Source organism: Chiloscyllium punctatum, chromosome 5 (genome assembly GCF_047496795.1).
Source record: "Chiloscyllium punctatum isolate Juve2018m chromosome 5, sChiPun1.3, whole genome shotgun sequence".
Taxonomy (NCBI): Eukaryota; Metazoa; Chordata; class Chondrichthyes; order Orectolobiformes; family Hemiscylliidae; genus Chiloscyllium; species Chiloscyllium punctatum.
In genome coordinates, this window is record NC_092743.1 from 117873102 (window position 1) to 117897851 (window position 24750).

At 41.3% G+C, this 24750-nt stretch overlaps 1 protein-coding gene across 4 annotated transcripts in view; it reads left to right on the top strand.

The window, feature by feature from the left end:
• Positions 1-24750, top strand: part of LOC140477383 (collagen alpha-1(XV) chain-like) — a 262607-nt gene that overhangs the window by 208886 nt on the left and 28971 nt on the right. For 3 of the 4 annotated variants that reach the window (XM_072571192.1, XM_072571191.1, XM_072571188.1), the window contains 9 exons: positions 719-754; positions 2735-2788; positions 13413-13487; positions 13613-13648; positions 18098-18151; positions 18230-18289; positions 20197-20274; positions 20427-20468; positions 23950-23992. In XM_072571192.1, coding sequence (XP_072427293.1) covers positions 719-754; positions 2735-2788; positions 13413-13487; positions 13613-13648; positions 18098-18151; positions 18230-18289; positions 20197-20274; positions 20427-20468; positions 23950-23992 — 478 coding nt within the window. The remainder of the gene's footprint in view (positions 1-718; positions 755-2734; positions 2789-13412; positions 13488-13612; positions 13649-18097; positions 18152-18229; positions 18290-20196; positions 20275-20426; positions 20469-23949; positions 23993-24750) is intronic. The other variant, XM_072571190.1, reaches the window with a different exon arrangement.

Here is a 24750-nt window from a genome sequence, read left to right on the forward strand (position 1 = left end):
GGAGAGCTGAGGTTTGTGGCCAGTGTATTTGATACAAATTATAATGTTTAAAAAAATGTCTACATTCGCTTGGAAAATACAACATGAAGGAATAATGCACTGAGAAGTACTAATTATTTTAAATACGTCTGAGTTTCTTGATAAAAAGAAACAACTGAGCCGTGTCACACATTGTCAGCATTAACCCACACTTCTTAACCCATTTATCGAAAACATACACCTACTTACCCTGACTTTGGCCATCATCACATTAGGTACCGCTGGTAGAACACAAAGCGTTTTGGATTTTCTCTGGTCGCTTGATCTGCAAGTACGTTGTTGGCAAACTACCCATCAACGTCAATAGTAAATGCGGCAGAGCAATACTCCACTCACTCCCCTACCTCCTAGGTTACCAGACATTAGAGGTGAGTTCTTGTCCCACCATGAGGGTCATCACGAAATGGTTTGTAAGGTACCCGCTAAAGTCATCAAAAAAGTGGGATAACAATCCAGCCCATGAGTTAGAAGCCAGAGGTGCCAAGTGGTCTTTGAAAGGTTCTAACTATAGCATGTGAAAAGCAAAGCAAAGGTGGCATGCATGTGCATTGCATGCCACTGCTGTTACTTGGACATGGAAGCCTAGTCCCTTCTGTTTTTGGAATGGGATGCTTAGAGTTGCTGTTTGACCTTTGGCTGTTTTATGTGTTATATTTCTTTCTTCTTGTTTTTGCTTCAGGGATCAGAAGGTATGCCTGGTCAAGCTGGATTTCCTGTAAGACTCTTTTAATTTTACTTCATAACCATCACTAGCACTGACTAAATGACAAAGCAGGTTCATTTTCCCTTTACAGTGCTTCCACTTTGGCAATAAGCTGGTGTTTGGAATGCCAGTTAACATTTCAAATGTTCACAACTGAAATGGAAAAAAGACTTGAATATGCAGTATGTAGATCCTTTCATGATCCCCGATTGTCCCAATCTGCAATGAATCAACAGTAGCCAATTTGTGCACAGCAAGATCCTACAAACAGCAGTCATGTTCATGACTGGGGCAGAATTCTTATTCTAATGTGGCTGGGAGGCAAGCACACCAGCAATATCTAATTATTGGCCAGTGTCAGTCTGCCAAATGTTCCCACTCTAGCCTCTTTAGGGAAACAGTTTCTGAGGGAGTAGGAGGAAATGGTCAATTAGGTCAATTTGTGCCAATTGACTGCACTCTTCATTCACCCACATCTGCACCCCAGCTGATGCCCAAAGGTGAACTGATGGCAGTCTCTCAGCATCAGGTAAAGGAGTCAGAGGTGCATCCTACCAAGCTTCTCAGTATGGATCTGCATGGATCAGTTAACATGTCCTCAACATTAGGCAGCTCCACTAATGCAGTACTCCCTTACACAAGGCTCCGGTCAGGGATTTGAATCCATCAGCTTTTGACTCAGAGAGAAGAGCACTAAAATACACACTACTGGAGTTTACATTTCTAGCTGTGACAATATTATCTGGAGATTTGATCTGTTGTTCAGTTTTAATCAAATGCTATTCACCTATCTTGTTGGTAATTTCGATGGTTTTGCACTAATGGTTTATATTGAACTCCCAATAAACTGTTCACTACAGAATTGACAAGACATGATGTTGACACCAGCAACCAACATACATTAATGTTGAGAAACAGTTGCAAGTTTTGCTTCACAGAAGAATACAGAACATTGAACCAAAGATAAATGATGTTTGGAACGGTTAGACAAAATCTTGGTGATGTCAGCATTATTAAAATAGTTGCAAATGAGGGGTGCTGATCGATAGTGAAGTAGAAAGATGGCAAGGATCCAAGGAGAAAACTTAATATTTGGGCCCTCAGCAGCTGAACAAATGATCAGCAATGGAGAAGCAAAGAATAGATAGACTGCAGAATTGGCAAAATTAGTGAACTGGTGAAATGAGATAGTCAATGCCAGGATATAATCCATGAACTGCATTCCCCTCTCCTCCTAGGCACACGTAGCAATATTCTTCCTAACTCCCAGCTACCTCTGTCTCCTTCAAAGCTCTCCATATAACCTACGTGGTTTACAACGCCTTCAATCACCTCCTTCTAATCCTTCTTCTATAGAGTAAATGGAACAGTGAAGCTAACATCTTGGCTCACCCGAGCGCTGACCTGCTGACCACTGAATCAAATTGAAGCCGATGGAAATCTTTGACATCCAGTTCAACCCATGCAAGAGCTTCAAACCCCACACTTCATACTTTCCATACTTACAGACTTGACTCTTTCCCTTTATTCTGGAGCGTTTTGCAATCCAGAGTGACCCAAACTTTTTTTCTCACCAATGAAGTACTTTTCAAATGTGGCTATTACTGTAATATAGGCAACACAACAACCAATTTGCCCAAATAAATGTGCTCATGAGTAGGTAATCTGTTTATGATATGGGTTGGGGGATGAGGATACATATATACCATGGGATCTTTGAAGTGCAGCTGAGAAAACAGATGGGGCTCCAGTTTAAAGTCTTAGCTGAAAGACAGCACATCTGAGAGAGCACCTTCTGTGCTAAGTCTCTGAGGAATTTGAACCCTCTGAGAATATTTCTAAATCAGAAGGGACAAGGATACCAATAAGCCAAGACTGGCACAAAATTATATTGTACACATTTGATAAGCGCATGAACATTAAAATAAAGTTTAACGATTAATAACAAGTATCAATGTTTTTTAACAGTTTGGTTTTGTCCTCTTTCTTCAGGGCCCTAGAGGACCCAAAGGTGACCTTGGAATGCCTGGTTTTCCAGGAATAAAGGTACATCAAATCAAATTTTATTTTTTAAAAGTCATTTATCATAACAGATGTTGAGAGTTTAATGATATCAAGGATGACATTTTTGAATGTGTTTTAGTGTTTTAATAATCTCAATCTTTCTTAGCCTTTGAATGTGTTTGTATGCATAGCTGTGGCTGCTTATATTGCAATTAATTTTGAAACTATTGTGCAATAATAATAATAATAAAGAAACATGTTTTTGAAGCTTTACATCATGTACTCATCAAGGCAAATACAAGAATGCCAAATTTCTAAAGGAGTAACAATTTATACCTGATGAGAAAACGGATTGATGCGTTGACTCTGATTGGTCAACGCATTCGCATGGAGAATGTATCAGTGAACTTTTGCCACTTCACTTTGTTTTAAACTCAAAAAGGTACAATGCCTCGATATATTCCATATGCTTAGTAGAAGCCCCTTGATATAAATATGTGCAGTTTGTAGCAAATGTAAATGAGCCATATTTAGTAAATGAGTCAAGTGGCTACTCCTGCCCATCATTCATATAGTTATATCACTCACATCTCAGTTTCGTAACATTTGTCCTTATTTACCTTTGATCTTTCTCATATGCAAAATAAATTCAATAGAATTATGATCACTACCATCAAAATGCTCTCCGCCAGCTTTATGTGGTATGGTGGCTCAGTGGTTAGTGCTCCTGCCTCACAGCACCAGGGAACCAGGTTTGATTCCAGCCTTGGGTGGCTGTCTGTGTGGAGTTTACACATTCTCCCTGTGTCTGTGTGGGTTCCCCTGGGTGCTTTGGTTTCCTTCCACAGCCAAAGATGTGCAGGTTAGGTGCTAAATTGCCCAGAGTGTCTGGGAAATGTAGGTTAGTTAGATTAGCCATGGGAAATGTAGAGTTACAGGGATAGGGTGCGTGTGTGGTGCTTTTCAGAGGGTCACCGTGGACTCGATGGACCTCTTCCACATTGTAGGAATTCTGTGCTAAAAATGTGTCCACAATTGCCCCTTCTGTTATTGGACCAGCTATGTATGAGCTAAAATGTTTCTCCTGAGTACATTCTAGGCTCCCTTTTGTACCTTTCACATGATTTTATTCCAGTTAATATGACTGTAGATGAACCCTCCTGCTACTGTTGTTCTGTTGCTTCTGTAAAATTGTTGAAAGCCATATAGGTCAGTGCCTTTATCCAATGTCTAAAAACCAAAAGACCTTTTAAATGCGGATCCAAACAGACCTGTGTAGCCCTACTAAGCTTGGGCCCTTTCGGGGAAAAAAAGTTATTTTTAAGTCCATTTGGACCTGAACAGACCTGAATGGATGTAAAAGCAGAGTTTTTTACCCAAAGGACTTGAATAGACCTATAACAATAAGTGTATCTGAAAACCGAAAAAATCCTTTATCCAAAAATCAATTGGTACCGTGGTTTTCAGATTAAGGATTCCCAACCTGGAGCGATAGGGATTCAATAGTTAAGTGAACAAATAGGAATTTGTCCAGCCACAGACATGATTCAAGGAAGGTGTGTTGTCTTTGGGGGTTTCTGCATTTCTCCATAATTTGCCTCTATATTTGTTCTTCTGTTGCTCTCTGACTATTCAAGAATCAATTGCCCCATTAATATAATTGCTGTTTTCTTTGTTCTCACCTATCATCCTTCCTCGTAACTGTGGTGTTCCTTTAACAATATAACAACACCCTCTCCATTTTTCTCCTGCTCCTCTATTCCATCTGAAAATGCTTGTCACCAGAAATGTTGAATTGCCATTGCTAAAAGCATGTTTCAAAAATAACTATATCATATTTCAAGTATCTGTTCCCTCAGCCCATCTACTGAATTTACTGCATTCTTTGTGTAGAAATGTGCATTTTTAATTATTGAAAAATTGCTTTGTTCTCTACTTTGTAATCTGTACTATTCCTGCATTCGATAACTTCCAAAAATCTTTCCTCACACTTGCTTTACTTTTGACCCTTTTGACAGTCAGAATCCTATCCCCTTGCTCTGCCAACTCCCTCAATGCAGGCTTTTGCAGGTTTCATTTCTTCCAGACTGACTCCACTGTTCCCCTTCAGTGCCATTTCTCCAGTTGCCCAATCATTCACATTTTATTGCTATTTCATGTGGGCAGCATTGGGAGCAATCTTGAGAACACTTCCTTTGAGCTCCACTTTTGTAATTTCCTTCCTAACTCTGCCCTCAGGACTTTTCTCCTTATGTGTTTAGTATTGCTTTGACTGATCACCCTCCACCCCTTCCCAGAGTGCTCTGCAGCCTTTTAATAACATCCTTGATCCAGGCACCATGGAAGTAACATGTCTATCTGGAGTCACGCCTGAGGCTTCTGAATTTCCTATTTGTTCTCTTAATTATTGAATTGCCTGCGTTGCTGTATTTTCCAGAGAAGCCATATTCCGACCAGGATTTAGAACTGCAGTCAGTCAGGGTTCGAAGCCAGCCAATTTAAATTTTAAATTCACAAACTCCAACCTCAAGGCCTTGACAATGCAGCAAGCTAGGGTTGCACAAGATACCTCTGCCATGCCTCAAATGACAGAAATTATTTTGTATGATTTATTGGTCTTCTCGGTGTGTTACCATAGGACCTGCCACGTAGGCAGCTGGTCCTGTGACCCGGGTGCATTTTGTAACCATCCCCCTGTCCAATCAAACAATAGTCAAATAATGGGTGAGCTTGCACCTCAAATTCCACCTCATCTTGCATCCTCAGACGATTAGTAAGTAATTACCAAATAATTCAGGGACTAGATGCTTATGTTTGGTTGCTTTAAATTTTTGGCATTGTTTCATTCTAAAGTACAAACTTTGGAATTCTGGGGTTTATGGTGTCAGTGGGTGAACAATTAATACGAGCATTCAGCATTCTACTTTCTAATGTAAATAGCATACAGTGAGAAGCAGTATAAAATTGCTAGGTATTCGGGCTAAACTTTTAACTGTAATTCCTAAATATGAAGACATGTTTATGTCTGTTTTTCTTAGCTCGTGAGGGAATGCCTTCACCCCACAGACTGTAACGGTTCAGAAAGGCACCCTACTATCGTCTCAGGAGAAACAAGGGGTGACCAATAACTGCTGGGTTTCTTAGTGATGCCCACATTCCAAGAATAAACATTTTAAAAAGCCAGTTCTATTAATCTTTAAATTTGCAAAATCTATTCAAGTACCACTGGATTAATTTTAGATCCAGTCAAATCCAAGACATGGTAATTAATCAGCATCCCTGACCTTAGTTCAGAATATTGCTTAACATCAGAATGGTGTGAGAGTGAGAAATGGAAAGCAGGATCTGCATTGCACCAACTGTGATGGTCTGATCATTAACCCTGAGCAATCTCAATGTCCCACCTTCAGTCCATTATCCCACTGAGCAAAATTCTGCAAAGTATCTGGACAGTTACCAAATGTTGGTAAATTCATTAAACATTCACTCAGAGTTGCAGATTGTCAAGACTTGTGTCTTGCAGAGCAAACACAGTGTATTCCACCAAGAGCCAAGTCAGTTCCTGCTCCATATATAACCAACACTATGTGATGCTCTTTAAAGTCTCAATCACTTGCATCAACATGTGGATATGTACAAATAATATCCATTTCTTAAAACTTTAATACGGTGAACTTTCAAAGAAAAAATTCCTAATGTCAAGTATCTGAATCTATACTTGTATTTGACTATCCACCTTTGCAAGTACCATGAATCTGAACATATACTGTGGATATGAATACCTGCACATACTGTGGAATTTAACATGCACCATGAATCTGAATATACTCAGTTAGTAGGATAATGTATGTTTGAATATTGACAGTAGATCTGAATATACCATGTGAGTCTGAATATGTACTGTAGACTTGAATATACTGCCTGGATTAAAGGGTTGTATTATGAGGGCAGGATAACCAAGTTTGGCCTATATTCATTGGAGTTTAGAAGAAGCAAAGGTGATATTATCAAAGAATATAATATTATAAGGGGACTAGATATGCTGAAGGGATTGTACCCATTATGAGAGAATGTCGAACCGGTCTGGGAGAGAGACTGTATAGTTTAGAATAAACTGATTTCCATTTAAGACAGAAATGAAAAAAAATTATTATCTTTTTAGAGGATTTTTAAAATTCTGTTCCATAGACAGCTTTGGAGACTGGCTAATTGAATTTATTCAAAGCTGAGTTAAACTGGTTTTTGATCAAGGGATCCAAAGAATATGGTTAGCTATGTATAGGGTGTAAGGGTCTGAAAGAGTAAATGCTAAGTCGTGCCTTTGGCAAAACCCACTATGGTGATGTGATACTAAGATGTTGAGAGACAGGACTTACATTTGGAAGCAAATAGCTTTGTTTAATCATAGGCAGTGTGGGTGTGTGAGGAAGGTCATGTCTCACCAACTTGACTGAGTTTTTTTGAAGAAGTGACAAGAATGTTTGATGATGGAAGAACAGTGGATGTTGTCTACATGAAAGGCCATTTAATAAGATACCTTGTGGCAGGCTGATGCAAATGGTCGAGCCTCATGGGATCTGGGATGAGCTGTCTAGATAGATACAAACTAGCTTGGTCATAGAAATAGTGGTGGACGGGAGCCTTACGGAATGGTGATCAGTAACTAGTGGTGTTCCGCAGGGATTAATGCTGAGACCTTTGTTGTTTGTAATATATATAAATGATCTGAAGGAAAATGTAGGTGGTCTGATTAGTAAGTTTGCTGATGACACCAAAATTGGCAGAATCGTAGATAGTAAGAATGGTTGTTAAAAGATACAGTGAGATATCAATAGATTGCAGATTTAGGCAGAGAAGTGGCAGATGGAGTTTAATCCGGACAAATGCGAGGTGATGTACTTTGGAAGATCAAATTCAGGTGCAAATTATACAATGAATTGCAGAACCTTTAGAACCATTTCCATACAGAGGGGTCGAATATAAAAGTTGGCAAGTCATGTTACAATTATATAAAACTTTAGTTAGGTCACATTTGGAATATTGCATGCAGTTCTGGTTGCCATACTACCAGAAGGATGTGAAGAGGTTTTGGAGAGGTACAGAGAAGGTTTACCAAGATGTTATAGGGTCTAGAGGTTTTAGTTACCTGGAGAAGTTCAATAAACTCAGATTGTTTTCATTGAAAAGACGGAGACTGAATGGTGACCTGATAGACGTCTGCAAAATTATGAGAGGCATAAATAGGGTGGATAGTCAGAGGCTTTTTCCCAGGCTGGCAAGGTCAACTACAAGAAGGGCACAGGTTCAAAGTGAGAATAGGAATGCTTAGGGGTGAAGTGCAGGGAAATCTTTCACACAGAGGATGTAGAGACCTAGAATGCACTGCCAGTGTAGGTGGTGGAAGCAGGCATGATAGCAACTTTTAAGGCATATCTTGATAGACACATGAACAGGAGGCGAACAGAGGAATAGAAATTGCAAAAGGGCAATAGGTAGCGGTGCTAGGGTGCTTTTCAGAATGGAGATCAGTAAATAAATAAGGATTAAGAATTGGCATAGGCCTGGTAGACCAAAGGGCCTATTCCTATTTTATTGTAGTTTTATTGTATCACGTCATATGGACTTATTGGATGAAGAGGTAACGATCTCAGACAGATAATTCCTACCATCTAGAATTTCCTCATATACTCTGTAATAAGAGCCTACAAGGAAAGAGAATGATGGTGTAAATCTACCAAAGAGCAAATACAAAATGATGAGCAATAGTGAGAATTCACATTCGAACTTGGCAGAATAACAGGTCGCAGTGAATGTTATAATCAGATCAGCTCTGTTCTTATTAAATGGCAGAGGAGTCTTGATGGGCGGAATGACCTACTACTGGTCCTACATGCATGATATATACGATTGGCCTAGATATAAAATATGAATATACTCTGTGATTCTGAATGTGGTCTGTGGTTCTTTCCCACAATATACATATAGCAACCGAAAAACACTGGAAGCAGACCTGGAGAGAAATGTTGAGCATTTCATGCATATCTGACCTTCCATTAAAAGGTGATGAAAAGTTATCGACCTGAATCATTGGCCCTTTTTTCTCCACTATGTGACCAGTGACATTTTCCCAGGCCTTTTTTTTGTTCATATTTCAGATTACTAGCATCTGTAGTATTTTGCTTTTATATAGTTCTGAGTGTGAATTGTGGATCGGAATATATACCATGGATCTGCAATATACCTGCAATCTATCTGCAATATACTCTGTACCTGTGATTCAGAGAGATCATATGGATCTCAATATATCCACTGTTTTTATGTAGATTTGTGGATTTGAATCATTACTATGGATCCAACTAAATATGTAAAGTTGCATTGATACCATTGAGGTTGAATCTGAAACACCATAAATCTAAGTATACAAACTGGATTTGTACAGATATGTACAGTACGACTGGGTTAAATTGATTTGTATTGTTAGGATGTGAGGAGCTTTCAGCAAAATACTATTTGAAGAGCTTCTAGCTGAGAGAAAACAAGGACTCACCAAAATCTCTTAGTCATAGAGTCATTGAGATGCACAGCATGGAAACAGACCCTTCGGTCCAACCCGTCCATGCCGACCAGATATCCCAACCCAATCTCGTCCCACCTGCCAACACCCGCCCCATATCCCTCCAAACCCTTCCTATTCCATCCAGATGCCTTTTAAATGTTACAATTGTACCATCTTCCACTACTTCCTCTGGCAGCTCATTCCATACACGTACCACCCTAAGCGTAAAACGTTGCCCCTTAGGCCTCTCACCCTAAAACTATGCCCGCTAGTTCTCGACCCCCTCACCCCAGGGAAAGGACTCCGTCTATTTATCCTATCCAAGCCCCTCATGATTTAATAAACCTATATAAGGTTACCCCTCAGCTTCTGTTGCTCCAGGGAAAACAGCACCATTTCACCAAAACACCTATTCAACCTCTCCCTATAGCTCAAATCCTCCAACCCTGGCAACATCTTTGTAAATCTTTTCTGAACCCTTTTAAGTTTCACAACGTCCTTCTGATAGGAAGGAGGCCAGAATTGCACGCAATATTCCAAAAGTGGCCTAACCAATGTCCTGTACAGCCGCAACATGACCTCCCAACTCCTGTACCCAATAGTCTGACCAATAAAGAAAAGCAAACCAAACACCTTCTTTACTATCCTATCTACCTCTTGCATGAGCTTATAAACAATAGCTTCAACCTGAAGCCTGGCTACTATCAAGTAACACGCTGAGGTGCCTCACTGCATTTTCGATTCTCTTTATTTATAACACATATCCTTAGAAATACTGAGGGGTATTACAGTGTCCAGTCCCATGATGCAGTAAAGCTGAAAGGCCTTAAACGGTAACCTTTCCCCATTGCACCTCTGCAGCAGCCACACCATGCTTTGCTGACTATTTCAGCTTGCAGTTCAGGGTTAGCTCTGGACATTGGAACATGAGAATCTGCAACACTCAGTCAAGAACAACTACTTGTATTGGAAGGCCAGCAAGTTCCAGGCATTTCAAAGAACGTTTCTTACTGAGTTGATGGTGCAGTTGATGTTTGTCTTGGTGTCTCTCCCTGGAAAGAAGCTTGTGAAGCACAGAGCCCGGTGTTACAGAACTGCTCAGAATGGACTCCAGCAAAGTACACTGCATCTGTCTCCACATCTTCTTTGCAAAGTCACATTCCACAGGGAGGTGGACAATAATTTCTTCCGCAACATAGCCACCTCAAGGAGCATTGTGCGGAGGGAATAAGACTCCAGGTGTGTAAGAAAGATCTGACAGAAACTAGGTTTCATCTTGGTGCTTGCTTGTAAGTAATGGCAATGTTACAAAAATTTAATGAGACATCTCAGAATGAAATATGTTGTGCAGAAGACTCTATATCGATTGCACTACTTGTAACTTGAAATGTCTTGTCCTCAGGCTGCATACCTAATTTGGAATGTATCTGCAAAAATGAAGACTGTTATATGTTGATTTTCTTGCAAGCTCTGTGATGTTTAAGTTGAAATGTATGCGTTTGTAGATTTTAAGAACAAAAGTATAGTTGTAGGGAAAACAAGACTAATGCCAAGTAACATTTAAAAATCATTATCTAAGTTTGCTCACTGAGCTGGAAGGTTCGTTTTCAGACGTTTCTTCAACATACTAGGTAACATCATCAGTGAGTCTCCAGTGAAGCACTGATGTTAGTGACCCATTTTCTATTTATGTGTTTAGGTTTCCTTGGGTTGGTGATGTCATTTGCTGTGGTGATGTAATTTGCTGTTCTTTTTCTCAGAGGGTGGTAAATGGGATCCAAGCCGATGTGTTTGTTGATAGAGTTCTGGTTGGAATGTAATGCTTCCAGGAATTCTTGTGTGTGTCTCTGTTTGGATGGATGTGTTGTCTCAGTCGAAATAGTGACCTTCCTCATCTGTATGTAAGGATACTAGTGACAGTGGGTCATGTCTTTTTGGGGCTAGTTGTTGTTCCTGTATCCTGGTGGCTAGTTTTCTGCCTATTCAATGTAGTATTTGTTACTGTTCTTGCAATGTATTTTGTAAATGACATTAGTTTTGCTTGTTGTCTGTATAGGGTCCTTTAATTTCATTAGCTGCTGTTTTAGTGTATTGGTGGGTTTGTGGGCTACCATGATGCCAAGAACTATGAGTAGTCTGGCAGTCATTTCTGGGATGTCTTTGATGTAGAGGAGAGTGGCTAGGGTTTTTGGACGTGTTTTGTCTGCTTGTTTGGGTTTGTTGCTGAGAAATTGGCGGACTGTGTTCACTGAGTACCCATTCTTTTTGAATACACTGTATAGGTGATTTTTCTCTGCTCTTCGTAGTTCCTCTGTGCTGCAACATGTGGTGGCTCATTGAAATAATGTTCTGATGCAGCTTCGTTTGTGGGTGTTGGGACAATTGCTTCTGTAGTTCAGTATTTGGTCCGTATGTGTTGTTTTCCGCTGGTTTGAAGTATCCCATTGGCTATTTGCTCTACTATAGTTTGTTATTGTTTTCCTCCTCTTTAGAGAATTTTATGCGAGTAAGGGTATTGTTGATAGTCTTGAAAGTTTCCTCTGATGTTTTTCGTTTAGCGATGATAAGGGTGTCACCTAGGTAGCAGACCCAAAGTTTGGGTTGGATGGTTGGCAGAGCTATTTGTTCGAGTCTCTGCATTACTGCCTCTGCTAAGAATCCTGATGTTAGTTCCATTGGTTCGTCTGTAGGTTTTGTTGTTGAAGGTGAAATGGGTAGTAAGGCATTTGTCCACTAGCTTGACGATATTATTCTTGCTGATGAAGTTGATGGTGTTTGGTGTATGTGTCTTTGGTTCTTCTGATAACGTAGTCAGTGTTTCCTTGGCCAGGTTGATGTTGATGGATGTGAACAGGGCTGTTATATCAAAGGAAACCATTCTTTCATCCTTTTCTATCTTGGTGTCTAACCCTAGCCACTTTCCCCTACATCAAAACATCTCGGAAATGACTGCCAGATTACTCAGACTCCTTGGCATCATGGTAGCCCACAAATTCACCAACACATTAAAACAGCACCTAATGAACTTGAAAGACCCTATACAGACAACAAGCAAGACTAATGTCATTTACAAAATACCTTGCAAGTACTGTAACAAACACTACATTGGATAAACAGGCAGTAAACTAGCCACTAGGATACATGAACATCAACTAACCACAAAAAGATATGACCCACTCTCACTACTATCCTTATAAACAGATGAGGAAGGACACTTCAACTGGGAAAACACGTCTATCCAGGACAAGCCAAACAGAGACACGCACGAGAATTCCTAGAAGCATGATATTGCAACTGGAACTCTATCAGCAAATACATTGACTTGGATCCCATTTAACATCCTCTGAGAAAAAGAACAGCAAATGACAGCAACACAGAAAATGACATCATCAACCCAAGGAGACCTAAATGCATAAATAGAAAGCGGGTCACTAACACCAGTACTTCACCAAACGCTCACTGATGATGTTATCTCGTATGGTGATGAAACGTCCGAACCTTCCAGTTCAGTGAGCAAACTTACATCCAGAACCTCAACCAGAGCTAGAAATCTTCTGAAAACTTGATAAGTACCTAAATAATGGGATAAGTTATAAAGTTGTGTTGGTGTTTAATTTGCACAAAGTCAAGGGCAGAATGCCGATTCTTTAAGGCAAGTAGTTTCACTGTAAGGTACTCTTTATTTCCAGAAAGTGCTGGACAAATTCAGCAGCATCTGTGGAGAGAGAAGCAGAGTCAACATTTCGAGTCCTGCATGAGTTTCTTCAGAATAGAGTTCAGAGGTTCTGAAGAAGAGTCAATCGGACTCGAAACATTAGCTCTATTTTTCTCTCCACAGAAGCCACCAGATCTGCAGAGTTTATCCAGTGCTTCCTAGTTTCGTTTCAAATTTCCAATATTCACAATATTTTGCTCTTACTCTTGCTATTTCCTTCTGCTTTGATCTGCAAGTGCCTTTTGTGACTAGATTCTTCATTTTATCTCCTTTTCCTGCTGTTTCCCTTTAACCTCCTTGGGATGGGAATTTAGATTCCACAAACTAAACATGGGCAGCAGTTTTGCACTCCGTTGATAAGCTGCACACAGTGTTGCTTTTTGCTGTATCTGCAGGGTGAAAAAGGTGAGCCTGGAGCTGTTGTTGGTGCAGATGGATCTCTGCTGGCTGTAAGATCAAAAGGTCAAAAGGTATGTATGAGGAAGAGGAGGAAGACATTTTTAATTGTACAATTAATAATCGTGCATCCAAGATTTCTTGATATTTTGTAATTCTCGTTATTGCATAAATAACTAGAATCTTTCCTTTCCAACAGGGTGAACCAGGTCCACTGGGACCTCCTGGACCTCAGGTAGGAAGTGTTTTCTGCTTTAGGCATTGTTTTGCTGCATACATCAAATGTATTTTGCTGAGCGTTGGAGTTGCTGCTCTCAGTTGGAACTTGACATGAACTAAGACAGTTAGACTAAATGCAGAAGTGTATTACCAGAATGGTACTAACGTTATGTGGAGACATTCAAGAAGCTAGCATTTCTCTCCTTCAAACATAGGTTTAGTGGAGAAGTAATAGAGGTGTTCAAAACTATGAAGCATTTTGATAGAGGGACTTAGGGAAAACTATTTCCACCAGTTAGGAAGCCTGGTAACCAGAGATACTGCTTTAAAATGACTTAGCAAATTGGAGATGAGGGAAAAATGTTTTTAACATGATGAGTTGTTATTTTAATTTTGTTCATGGGATATTGGCCCTGCTGGCTAAGTCAGCATTTATTGCTCACTGCCAGTTGTCCTCAAGAAGGTGATGGTGAACTGCCTTCTTGAATTGCTGTAGACCTACAATGCTATTGTGTAGGAAGTATCAGGAATTTGACCCAATGAATGCTAAAAGACATTAGTGAACCAGATGGATTTTTACAACAATCATTTGTATCATTAGACTTTTCATTCCAGATATTTATTGTGTTTAATTCGAGATATTTATTGAATTCAATTCCAATTGGATTGTTGTAGTGGAGTTTGAACCTGAGCCCCCAGAACATTACATGGAATTAAAGATTGTTTGTCCAGTGACAATACCACTTATGCCATCACCTTCGTTATGATTGGATATGCACCACCTGAAAGAATGGTGGAATCTTATTCAATAGTTGTTTCAAGAGAGAGCTAGATATATCATTGAAAAAAATAATTTACAAGATTGTGGAGAGTGTGCAGTTGGACGTATAGTTCTTTCAGAGTAAGCATTGAAACAATGGGCTGAATGACCCCCTTCTGTCTCATTTATATTCCAATTCTTTCCTTTCCGTTATCTCTTCTAGCTACAATCAGAATCTACCTCCTGCTGCATTCTGAAGTGGCATTGTATTTGATCGCAGGGCAGATGCATGCTATTTCACAGCTGGTTTGTTTTGTTACAACTTGTAATTGGGAAGCAGTGGCATAGAGGTAGTATCATTGCACTAGTAATCCAGAACCCTCAGCTAATGGTCTGGGGCCACAAATTCGAATCCTATTGTGACAAATTTGAATAAAATGACAAAACCTTGAATTAACAGCTAGTCCAAATGGCAACCACTGTCGCTGGCTGTGAAAACTCATCTGGCTCACTGATACCTTTCAGGGAAGGGAAATCCGTTAGCTGGTCTGGAAAACCCACAGTGTTGTGGTTAATTCTCAACCACTGTTTGAAATGGCTTAGCAAATCACCAGTTATTTCAAGCATTGTGAGTGCCCCTACTCTAAAGGGCTGCAGCTGTTCAAGAATATGGCTCATGAAAACTTTCTTTGGAGCAGTTATGGATGGGCAATAAGTGGTGGTCTAGCAGTGGCACCCAAATCCCATGAACAATATTATTAAAAGACACAACTGATGCTACATGTTTAGTAAAGTGAATCTACACTTTTTGTCAGATCTTCAATGTGGCAAGTTTACAATTCAGTAAATGCTTCGCAGGTTTCAGTTAGATTTACTCTGCCACCTTCCAGTGTGAAGACATGTTGGAATGGTCACATGTCAATCCTGTCCACAGAGTCATCACATGCTCCCCAACATGGGTCGTGTACTGTTGGTACAGTACAGTATCAAACATGAGATTATGAATGATTACAGTTCAGTTCAGAGATTTCCTCTCTTCCTAAACAAAATGGATTATTAACAACAACAACAACAGAAATTGCTGAAAAAGCTCAGCAGGTTTTGCAACATGTGGAGAGAAATCTGTTCAAGCTTTGTTGAATAACCCTCAGAACTGAAGTGGATTAACTGTTCTGATAGGCAAAAGTGAGGAGTGCAGATGCTGGAAACCAGAGTCTAGATTAGAGTGGTACTGGAAAAGCACAGCAGGTCAGGCAGTATCCGAGGAGCAGGAAAATCGACGTTTCAGGCAAAAGCCCTTCATCAGTCCCTCTACTGCAACAATCCAATTGGAATATTCCTGATGAAGGGCTTTTGCCCAAAACGTCGATTTTCCTGCTCCTCAGATGCTGCCTGACATGCTGTACTTTTCCAGCATCACTCTAATCTTAACAGTTCTGATAACAACCATGCTAGAACATCGAACATAGAAAAATACAGCGCAGTACAGGACCTTTGGCCCTCGATGTTGCGCTGATCCAAGCCCACCTAACCTACACTAGCCCACTATCCTCCATATGCCTATCCAATGCCCGTTTAAATGCCCATAAAGAGGGACAGTTCACCACTGCTACTGGCAGGGCATTCCATGAACTCACGACTCGCTGAGTAAAGAATCTACCCCTAACATCTGTCCTATACCTACCACCCCTTAATTTAAAGCTATGCCCCCTCGTAATAGCTGACTCCATATGTGGAAAAAGGTTCTCATGGTCAACCCTATCTAAACCCCTAATCATCTTGTATACCTCTATCAAGTCACCCCTAAACCTTCTTTTCTCCAATGAAAACAGCCCCAAGTGCCTCAGCCTTTCCTCATACGATCTTCCTACCATAGCAGGCAACATTCTGGTAAACCTCCTCTGTACCCGTTCCAGTGCCTCCACATACTTCCTATAGTATGGCAACCAAAACTGCACACAATACTCCAGATAAGGCCGCACCAGAGTCTTATACAACTGCAACATGACCTCAGGACTCCGGAACTCAATTCCTCTACCAATAAAAGCCAGTACACCATATGCCTTCTTCACCACACTGTTTACCTGGGTGGCAACTTTCAGAGATCTGTGTACATGGACACCAAGATCCCTCTGCTCATCCACACTACCAAGTATCCGACCATTAGCCCAGTACCCCATCTTTTTGTTACTCATACTAAAGTGAATCACCTCACACTAACCCACATTGAACTCCATTTGCCACCTTTCTGCCCAGCTCTGCAGCTTATTATTTCCCGCTGTAACCTGACACATCCTTCCTCACTGTCAACAACTCCACCGACTTTCGTATCATCTGCAAACTTGCTCACCCAACCTTCTAGCCCCTCCTCCAGGTCATTTATAAAAATGACAAACAGCAATGGTCCCAAAACAGATCCTTGTGGAACACCACTAGTAACTGCACTCCAAGATGAACCTTTACCATCAACTACTACCCTCTGTCTTCTTCCAGCCAGCCAATTCCTAATCCAAACCTCCAACTCACCCTCAATGCCATACCTCCGTATTTTTTGCAGTAGCCTATCATGGGGAACCTTATCAAACGCCTTACTAAAATCCATATACACCACATCTACAGCTTTACCCTCGTCCACCTCCTTAGTCACCTTCTCAAAGAATTTAATAAGGTTTGTGAGGCACGACCTGCCCTTCACAAAACCATACTGACTATCCTTAATCACATTATTCCTATCCAGATGTTCATAAATCCTATCCCTTACAATTCTCTCTAAGACTTTGCCCACAACAGAAGTGAGGCTCACCGGCCTATAGTTACTAGGGCTATCCCTATTCCCCTTCTTAAACAAGGGAACCACATTTGCTATCCTCTGGACATGTACAGCAAATAACAATTTATTTGTGCAACGCTTCTGTAACTGGATTATTAATTCAAAGACATGAGAATTAAAGAACTTGTATTCCATTTTAAAAGTCTAGAAATACATATTGGGGTATGTGTAAAAACTGACCATGAAGCTGAAGAGAGTGGACCCAGCAGATTCCCCATTTCCCACAGGGAAGCTTTGTCTCCTGTTTGTCCTGTATGTAACTCCCACGCCAATAGGATTGACTCTTAACTGAACAATGAAGTTGCTGCAAAGAATGGTTCATATTAAGACATCTTCTGCTTTGTCCAGAGCCAGGTAAACATCTTCCAAGTAAATGGCTAAAAGTTGATTGACTGAAGGGTTTAAATTGGGTAAAACTGAGACCAAGATGATGTCTTGATTCAGCTAATCTGAACCAAACATAGGTAGCTGTCCATTTTACACATCAGCAATCAAGTGCTTGGAACAATAAATGTCAGTTCCACAATAATAGGTACCTCCCTGCAATCACACTTCACTACAGTATTCACAAATGTTATAGGGTCAGAGACACCATCTTTAGTTTTAGATATTGCTTGTTTGACAACTACAACAATCCCCAGAGTTTGCATTAAGTATAGGGAATTGCATGGCATATTTTGTAAATGAGGCACGTATGTGAAGGCAACAGTTTTGAGCCTTTACAAAGGTGTTCTGGAGCTGTATGGGCATACATAGCTTTTTTTAAAAAGACAAGTTTTCTATAATAGGAAATTATTTTTGTGGTTTAATGTAAAACAAATGGACATGAGGATCAACATTGTTCAGAAGTTTCACAATTACGAATTTCTTTTTAGGGTCCAGTGGGACATCCAGGACCTAAAGGTGAATTTGGCCTTCCTGGTAGACATGTAAGTTTATTCATTCTGCAGAACAGGAGACCAAAATGAATCGTTACATCATCTAAACCAGATGTTGTTTCTTCGTAGGGTCGATCAGGAATAAATGGCAGAAAGGGTCAGAAAGGTGAACCTGCAACAACACTTCTGGTAAGTTCACTCTGGTGAAATCTCAGTATTACACAAATTATTTTCTATCGCAATTCCAAATACCCCTTGAGCATTCTGTATGCAGCACCCAATGGGGTTGTCAACCCTCCCAGGATGGCCAGCCTGGACCGCAATTGCTATCAATGGAAGGAGAAAGTATTCCAGGGACTTTGGAACCATATTTTAAACAAATCGGTCCCACAATTTGTTTTCAGTAATCACTAAGGGAAGAAAGACCTCCACGATGAGGCATTACTCCACAGTGACTTAGGGCTAAAGGGATCAAAGGGTTTGGGGAGAAAGTGGGAACAGGAGACTGAGTTGGATGATCAGCCATAAGCATGTAGAATAGCAGAGCAGATCAAAGGGCTGAATGGCCTACTCTGACTCCTATTTCCTACGTTTCACTATTTCTCTGACACATCACATCCAGCGCAGCACTCCCAATCAGATTCAAGTGTTACACCAAAAAACAACTTGCTAGGGAGGTTCCAATTGGCTGGGAATTGTGATTGGTTTGCTTTGAAATTCACTGAAGAATCGGGCATCCTATGTAGTGAGTGTGAGTGTGTGTAAGATCAGCATGTGCAAGGGTCCACTGAGGTCAGGGTCAGGCTGAACTGTGATGTTTCCGCTTACTGCACTCAGGGGAATGTAAGGGAGCTGTTTGAGGATTGAAATCAGACCAGTGTACTTATCGTCCCATTGACATGTGCGTCTTGCTTAGTGCCCACTTCCATTTTACCAGATGCATTTCACAGTTCATTGAAGCTCCTGTTACAGGCAGGCAGGAAGAATGGATGCCAAATGGCTTTTTAGCGCACTCTATCAAGGGTTAGCCTAGAAAAGTGGCCTTTCGAATGAGGAAAAAGACCGCTCTCTTTCCAGGGTTGAAACAAATGTCAAAAAGTTTTAGGATGCACTGGGGATGGAGATTCATGTAGTTCCATGAACCAAGTGGTTGACTTGGTTCAGCACAATAAGAGGAACATAAATTCAAAACAACTCAATTAGGACATCAAAAGCTGAAAAAGCTAATTATTTGTAGTCCATGTTGGCAGAATTCTGATATTCAGATCTGTCTTATCTCAAAGTGATAGGAGGTGTTCAGAACCAGCCCCTTAACCACTGGTTTTCTGTGATGTCATTTCCACCAGCAACTCTTCGACTATGAGCAGACAGAGTTGGTATTCCCAATTATCCAACTGGGTGTTTCATTTGTACAATATCAGACAGTTTTATGCACTGTCCTGAGAGAGCTGAAGGTCAACAGCTGGTTCCTTTTTTCACTTTATCCACTGTCCTTGTTTGTTCAGCTTAGGACAGGATCTACTTTTCAACCATAAATGCTGCCAAGCCAATAATGTTTTCTCTTACCTTGGTCCTTTGTCTATAGATACTCTTAGTCCCAATATCCATTGTGACATTGCTTGCAATTCTAATGTTTCCTCCATAGTTGTCTTTAAAATGTGTTGAAACAACTTACCAAAGCCTCTTCTACTGCACTTTTCCAACCCACTACTTCTGGCACCTGGAAGGACTAAGAGCATCAGGCTGACTAGGAACACCACACCCTCCAAGTTCGACGGTATCCTGCTTGGGACATACATTGCTGGGTCTTTCCATTGTCGCTAGATGAAAATACTGGAACTCCTGACCTACCATTCACTGCACGTACTGCATCAGTTCAAGAAGGCCGGCCATCTTCTCAAGGGCAAAATGAAATATGAAATAACTGCTGATAATCAATACTTTCAGTTCAGTTTATTGATAATTGAATGAAACCCAATGACCCCATTGACTTTGTAGACACTTCAGCAAGAAAGGATGGGGAAGTTACACTTGTAGCGAAGGTCATAAAGACTGAAAGCATCACTGAGAAACCAACCATCTATGTCTGTTTTCAGGGTCCTGCTGGATTACCAGGACTTCCCGGACCTCCCGGACCTCCAGGACCACCTGGTCGAATCCTCAATATAAAAGGGGTAAGTGACTTGTATGTAATGTAGATTGCACACGGTTCTTTTAAATACTTCCCCTTTGACTTTGTAATTTTTAACTTTTTGTTATTATCCATATATGTTTTGCCACATGCTTGTCTTTATTTACCAATTCATTTTCCTCCAACTTTGAATAGACAGTTTTTCCAGTTCCTCCCAGACCTCACTGCAAAATGCCTGTAAGTTAAATAAAGAATGACCTGATCATACACTATCATTTGAATGCTGGACTTTAAAATCCCATTTGACAAATGGAAACTCAACAGTTGATAACTCAGCTGTGATCTTGTGCTTTCTGACCTGTTTAATATAACTGCCTTGAAGTATCTTTCCCTCTGCCTGTGCTTGTCTTGAATGTATTGCTTAAACTTCTAATGCTTTGAAAGTAAGTTTGTTTATCTTATTGAAAATTACCTCGAGCCTTAAGTAAGCAGTTACAGTGAACTGACTTGATGTTTTGTACCGTAACACCATAAGAATTAAACAATCAAGGGTAATCTTTGTCTTGTATGGCCAGTAGCACAATCGTATAAAATGAACCCTGAGGGGATTGCAATCTGTTTGGTGTGCCTTGCGTTTCACAGTCCAGACGAGCAGGTTCTGCATGTGTTGCACTATCATTGATATTAAATGCATAAATCTATCATCTAACATTTCTGGTTTTCTGACATGTCAGCTAGAACGGGTTCTTGCATAACAGATTCTGACACAACCGTTTAGTTCATAAACCTTTGTAGGTCCAATGACTGGGTTGGCAGCATTGTGAGCTGAGCGAGAAAGTGCCTTGCATCTTTTGCAGTCATTCTTAGACTTTTTCAGCATAGAAGGCCACTCAGCTCATTGGTTGGAATTTAATGCCCTTGGTGAGTTTGGAGAAGGAGGGGAAGGGGTGTTGAATTTGGCAGGAGGGTGTAGGCTCTAGATTAGAGTAGTGCTGGAAAAGCACAGCAGTTCAGGCAGCATCTGAGGAGCCATCTCCATTAACGACGACCGACTTGACACCGACATTTTTTACAAACCCACTGACTCCCACAGTTACCTGGATTACACCTCTTCCCACCCTACCTCCTGCAAAAATGCCATCCCATATTCCCAATTCCTCCGCCTCCGCCATATCTGCTCCCAGGAGGACCAGTTCCACCACAGAACACACCAGATGGCCTCCTCCTTTAGAGACCGCAATTTCCCTACCCACATGGTTAAAGATGCCCTCCAATGCATCTCGTCTACATCCCGCACCTCCGCCCTCAGACCTCACCCCTCCAACCGTAACAAGGACAGAACCCCCCTGTGCTCACCTTCCACCCTACCAAACTTTGCATAAACCAAATCATCCGCCAACATTTCCGCTACCTCCAAACAGACCCCACCACCAGGGATATATTTCCCTCTCCCACCCCTTTCTGCCTTCTGCAAAGACCGTTCCCTCCGTGACTACCTGGTCAGGTCCACGCCCCAAAACAACCCACCCTCCCATCCTGGCACCTTCCCCTGCCACCAGAGGAATTGCAAAACCTGCGCCCACACCTCCTCCCTCACTTCCATCCAATGCCCTAAAGGGGCCGTCCACATCCATCAAAGTTTTACCTGCACATTCACCAATATTGTTTACTGTACCCGTTGCTACCGATGCGGTCTCCTCTACATTGGGAGACTGGATGCCTCCTAGCAGAGCACTTTAGGGAACATCTCTGGGACACCCGCACCAACCAACCACACCTCTCTGTGGCCCAACATTTCAACTCCCCCTCCCACTCTGCCGAGGACATGGAGGTCCTGGGCCTCCTTCACCGCCGCTCCCTCACCACCAGACGCCTGGAGGAAGAATGCCTCATTTTCCATCTCAGAACACTTCAACCCCAGGGCATCAATGTGGACTTCAACAGTTTCCTCATTTCTCCTTCCCCCACCTCACCCCAGTTCCAAACTTCCAGCTCAGCACTGTCCCCATGACCTGTCCTACCTGCTTATCTTCTTTTCTACCTATCCACTCCACCCTCCTCTCTGACCTATCACCTCCATCCCCTCCCCCACTCACCTATTGTACTCTATGCTACTTTCTCCCCACCCCCACCCTCCTCTCATTTATCTCCCCACCCTTCAGGCACTCTGCCTGTATTCCTGATGAAGGGCTTTTGCCCGAAACGTCGATTTTCCTGCTCCTCGGATGCTGCCTGAACTGCTGTGCTTTTCCAGCACAACTCTAATCTAGAGTCTGGTTTCCAGCATCTGCAGTCCTTGTTTTTACCCAGGAGGGTGTAGGCTGAGGACTGTAACATTGTTCTGCTTCTGCCTTGATTAGGTCAGAGCAGGAAGGCTCTTGGATGACCCTGCCACAAACTGAATCCCTCAAGTGAGCAATTAATGACCATAGAAAGACCGCATCTGGCAGTCACCTCACAGGAAGGAACAAGTAGTTACCATGTGGACAGTCCAATGAACAAATGCTGTCAGGGTTGCTTACTGTTGCCCAGATGGGGATTCCTTATTTAAAGGCATTGCAGTGGGTTGTATCCACCATGTACCTTAACGTTGGCCCTCCTCTCCCATGGCTCCCATCTCCCCAGTCCCCATCCAGCCCTCACACACTTGTGACCTTAGTCATCTCCCTGAGTACATTGCTGACAGCTCCTCCCATATCCCAGAGATGGGTCTTGTAACAACAACTCGGAAGGGAAGGATTTCTGTCCCTGGCCTGCTTAATCCTGATGAAGGCCCAATTGGGAGGCTCTTAATTAAACAGGCCTTTCCAAAGAGAGGTGATATGGGGCACTTGCTGGCTCCCTAGGTGACATGGAAGCCCCCCCATCACCTCCATTAAATACTGTCTAGCATACCCTTGGAAGCTCTTAAAGAGCTATCCAATTAGTCCAATTCCCTCTGCTATATTTCCTTCAGCACGTAAATCGATTGTTCCCCTAGTGGGGAGAAACAAAGGATCATTTGAGCTCACTGTTAATTCAGTGGTGTTGTAACCAAAAGATTCACTACACAAAGTATTCACAATGTATTCACTGCAATCTTCATGCTGATGCAATTCAGCGTGAGAGACAGAACAAGAGCAATTTTCAAAGGCTGTTTTATCAGAAATGTGAAAACTCTTGTCAATGGACCTTGAAAAAGAGCATGAAAGTTAACAAAAAAAGAAGATATTTTGGCATGGTGCATGGCATTGGCATGGTGGTTCATTGTTTTGTGTGATATAATGTCTGCACACCCTTGCTGAATCATGGCGCAAACTGTGTATTGTAAGCTTTCTTGTACATAGAAAAATATCATACAGCAGAGTCTGAGTAAACACACACATAGTCGCAGAATTCCCCTACGGCACAGAAGTTCTCAATTAAGAAAAGTATTTCTCAATACCCTGAGTGTTTATAAAGACTCGACTGTATGATCCTAAACTTGCATATGAAAAGAATCTATCCTTGTTTTTATGCCATTTATAAAATCTTATTATTAAATCAGTGCTGAATACAAAAAGGTTATTTTGTTAATGCAGAGCTTAAATTCTTTAAAGAAAGGGAGAGGGAATTAAATAAAGCATCCATTAAAAATGGGAACATTGATTTTCCAGTGGGGTTTTCAAACTGGTCTTGTGGCATGATACAGTTTGTTTTCATTAGTATCTTCTCTTTTTTCCCTCCTTTTTCCTGTCAGATAAATGGTCAGTTGAATCAGCAAGTGGACTATAATTTCCTGGGTAAGCTGTTGTCCTCACCTTTGCAATAAAAGTGTCAGATTGACTCCAGGGAATTGTATGGAATTTAATTTAGCCAATCACGAACATACTTGGTCTTCTCTTCTTCAATCCAAATGCACATACAATTGACCAGACTGCCATGTAACAGGGAGAAACACCGGATGATACTGTCCCTTCCAGAATATCACCCATCCTCATCACCTGGTTGCCTCACCCATAAAGTATACAGTTTGCTAGCCTGGAGAATGGTTTTACAGTTGAGCACACCTGTTATCAACAGTACTTCATTCCATTGGACTTATTCTTATATCATCTCAGTTTTCTATTTGCCTCATTCTCCACTTTATCCCTTGGTATGAATGGAATTGAAGCACTCAGTGAGCTCAGACTCCAAGCATCAAAATTACAGATCTTTCACAGGGATCAAAATTGGTATAATCATTGGTCCAGCTGTGGGATAGGGTGGTTGAGATATACAATACATTCTCAGGAAGGATAGTTATTTGGAGATCAATTAGCATCCTTGAATAGGGAGCTTTTGAAAATGGTATCAAACATGGCTAGACCCTGTATCTTGCAGGTTCTAGAATAATGCATTTTGTTGAGAGTATTAGAAAACTAGAGGCATGAGCTTCAGTAAGGGTGGTGAGAGTATTAGCAGGATGTGTTTTAATGTGAGAGATGGAGTATCAGAGACACAATGTTTGGTGAGTGACTAGGGATTCTAGATTAACGGATTTTGAGGGGAGAGATAGGGT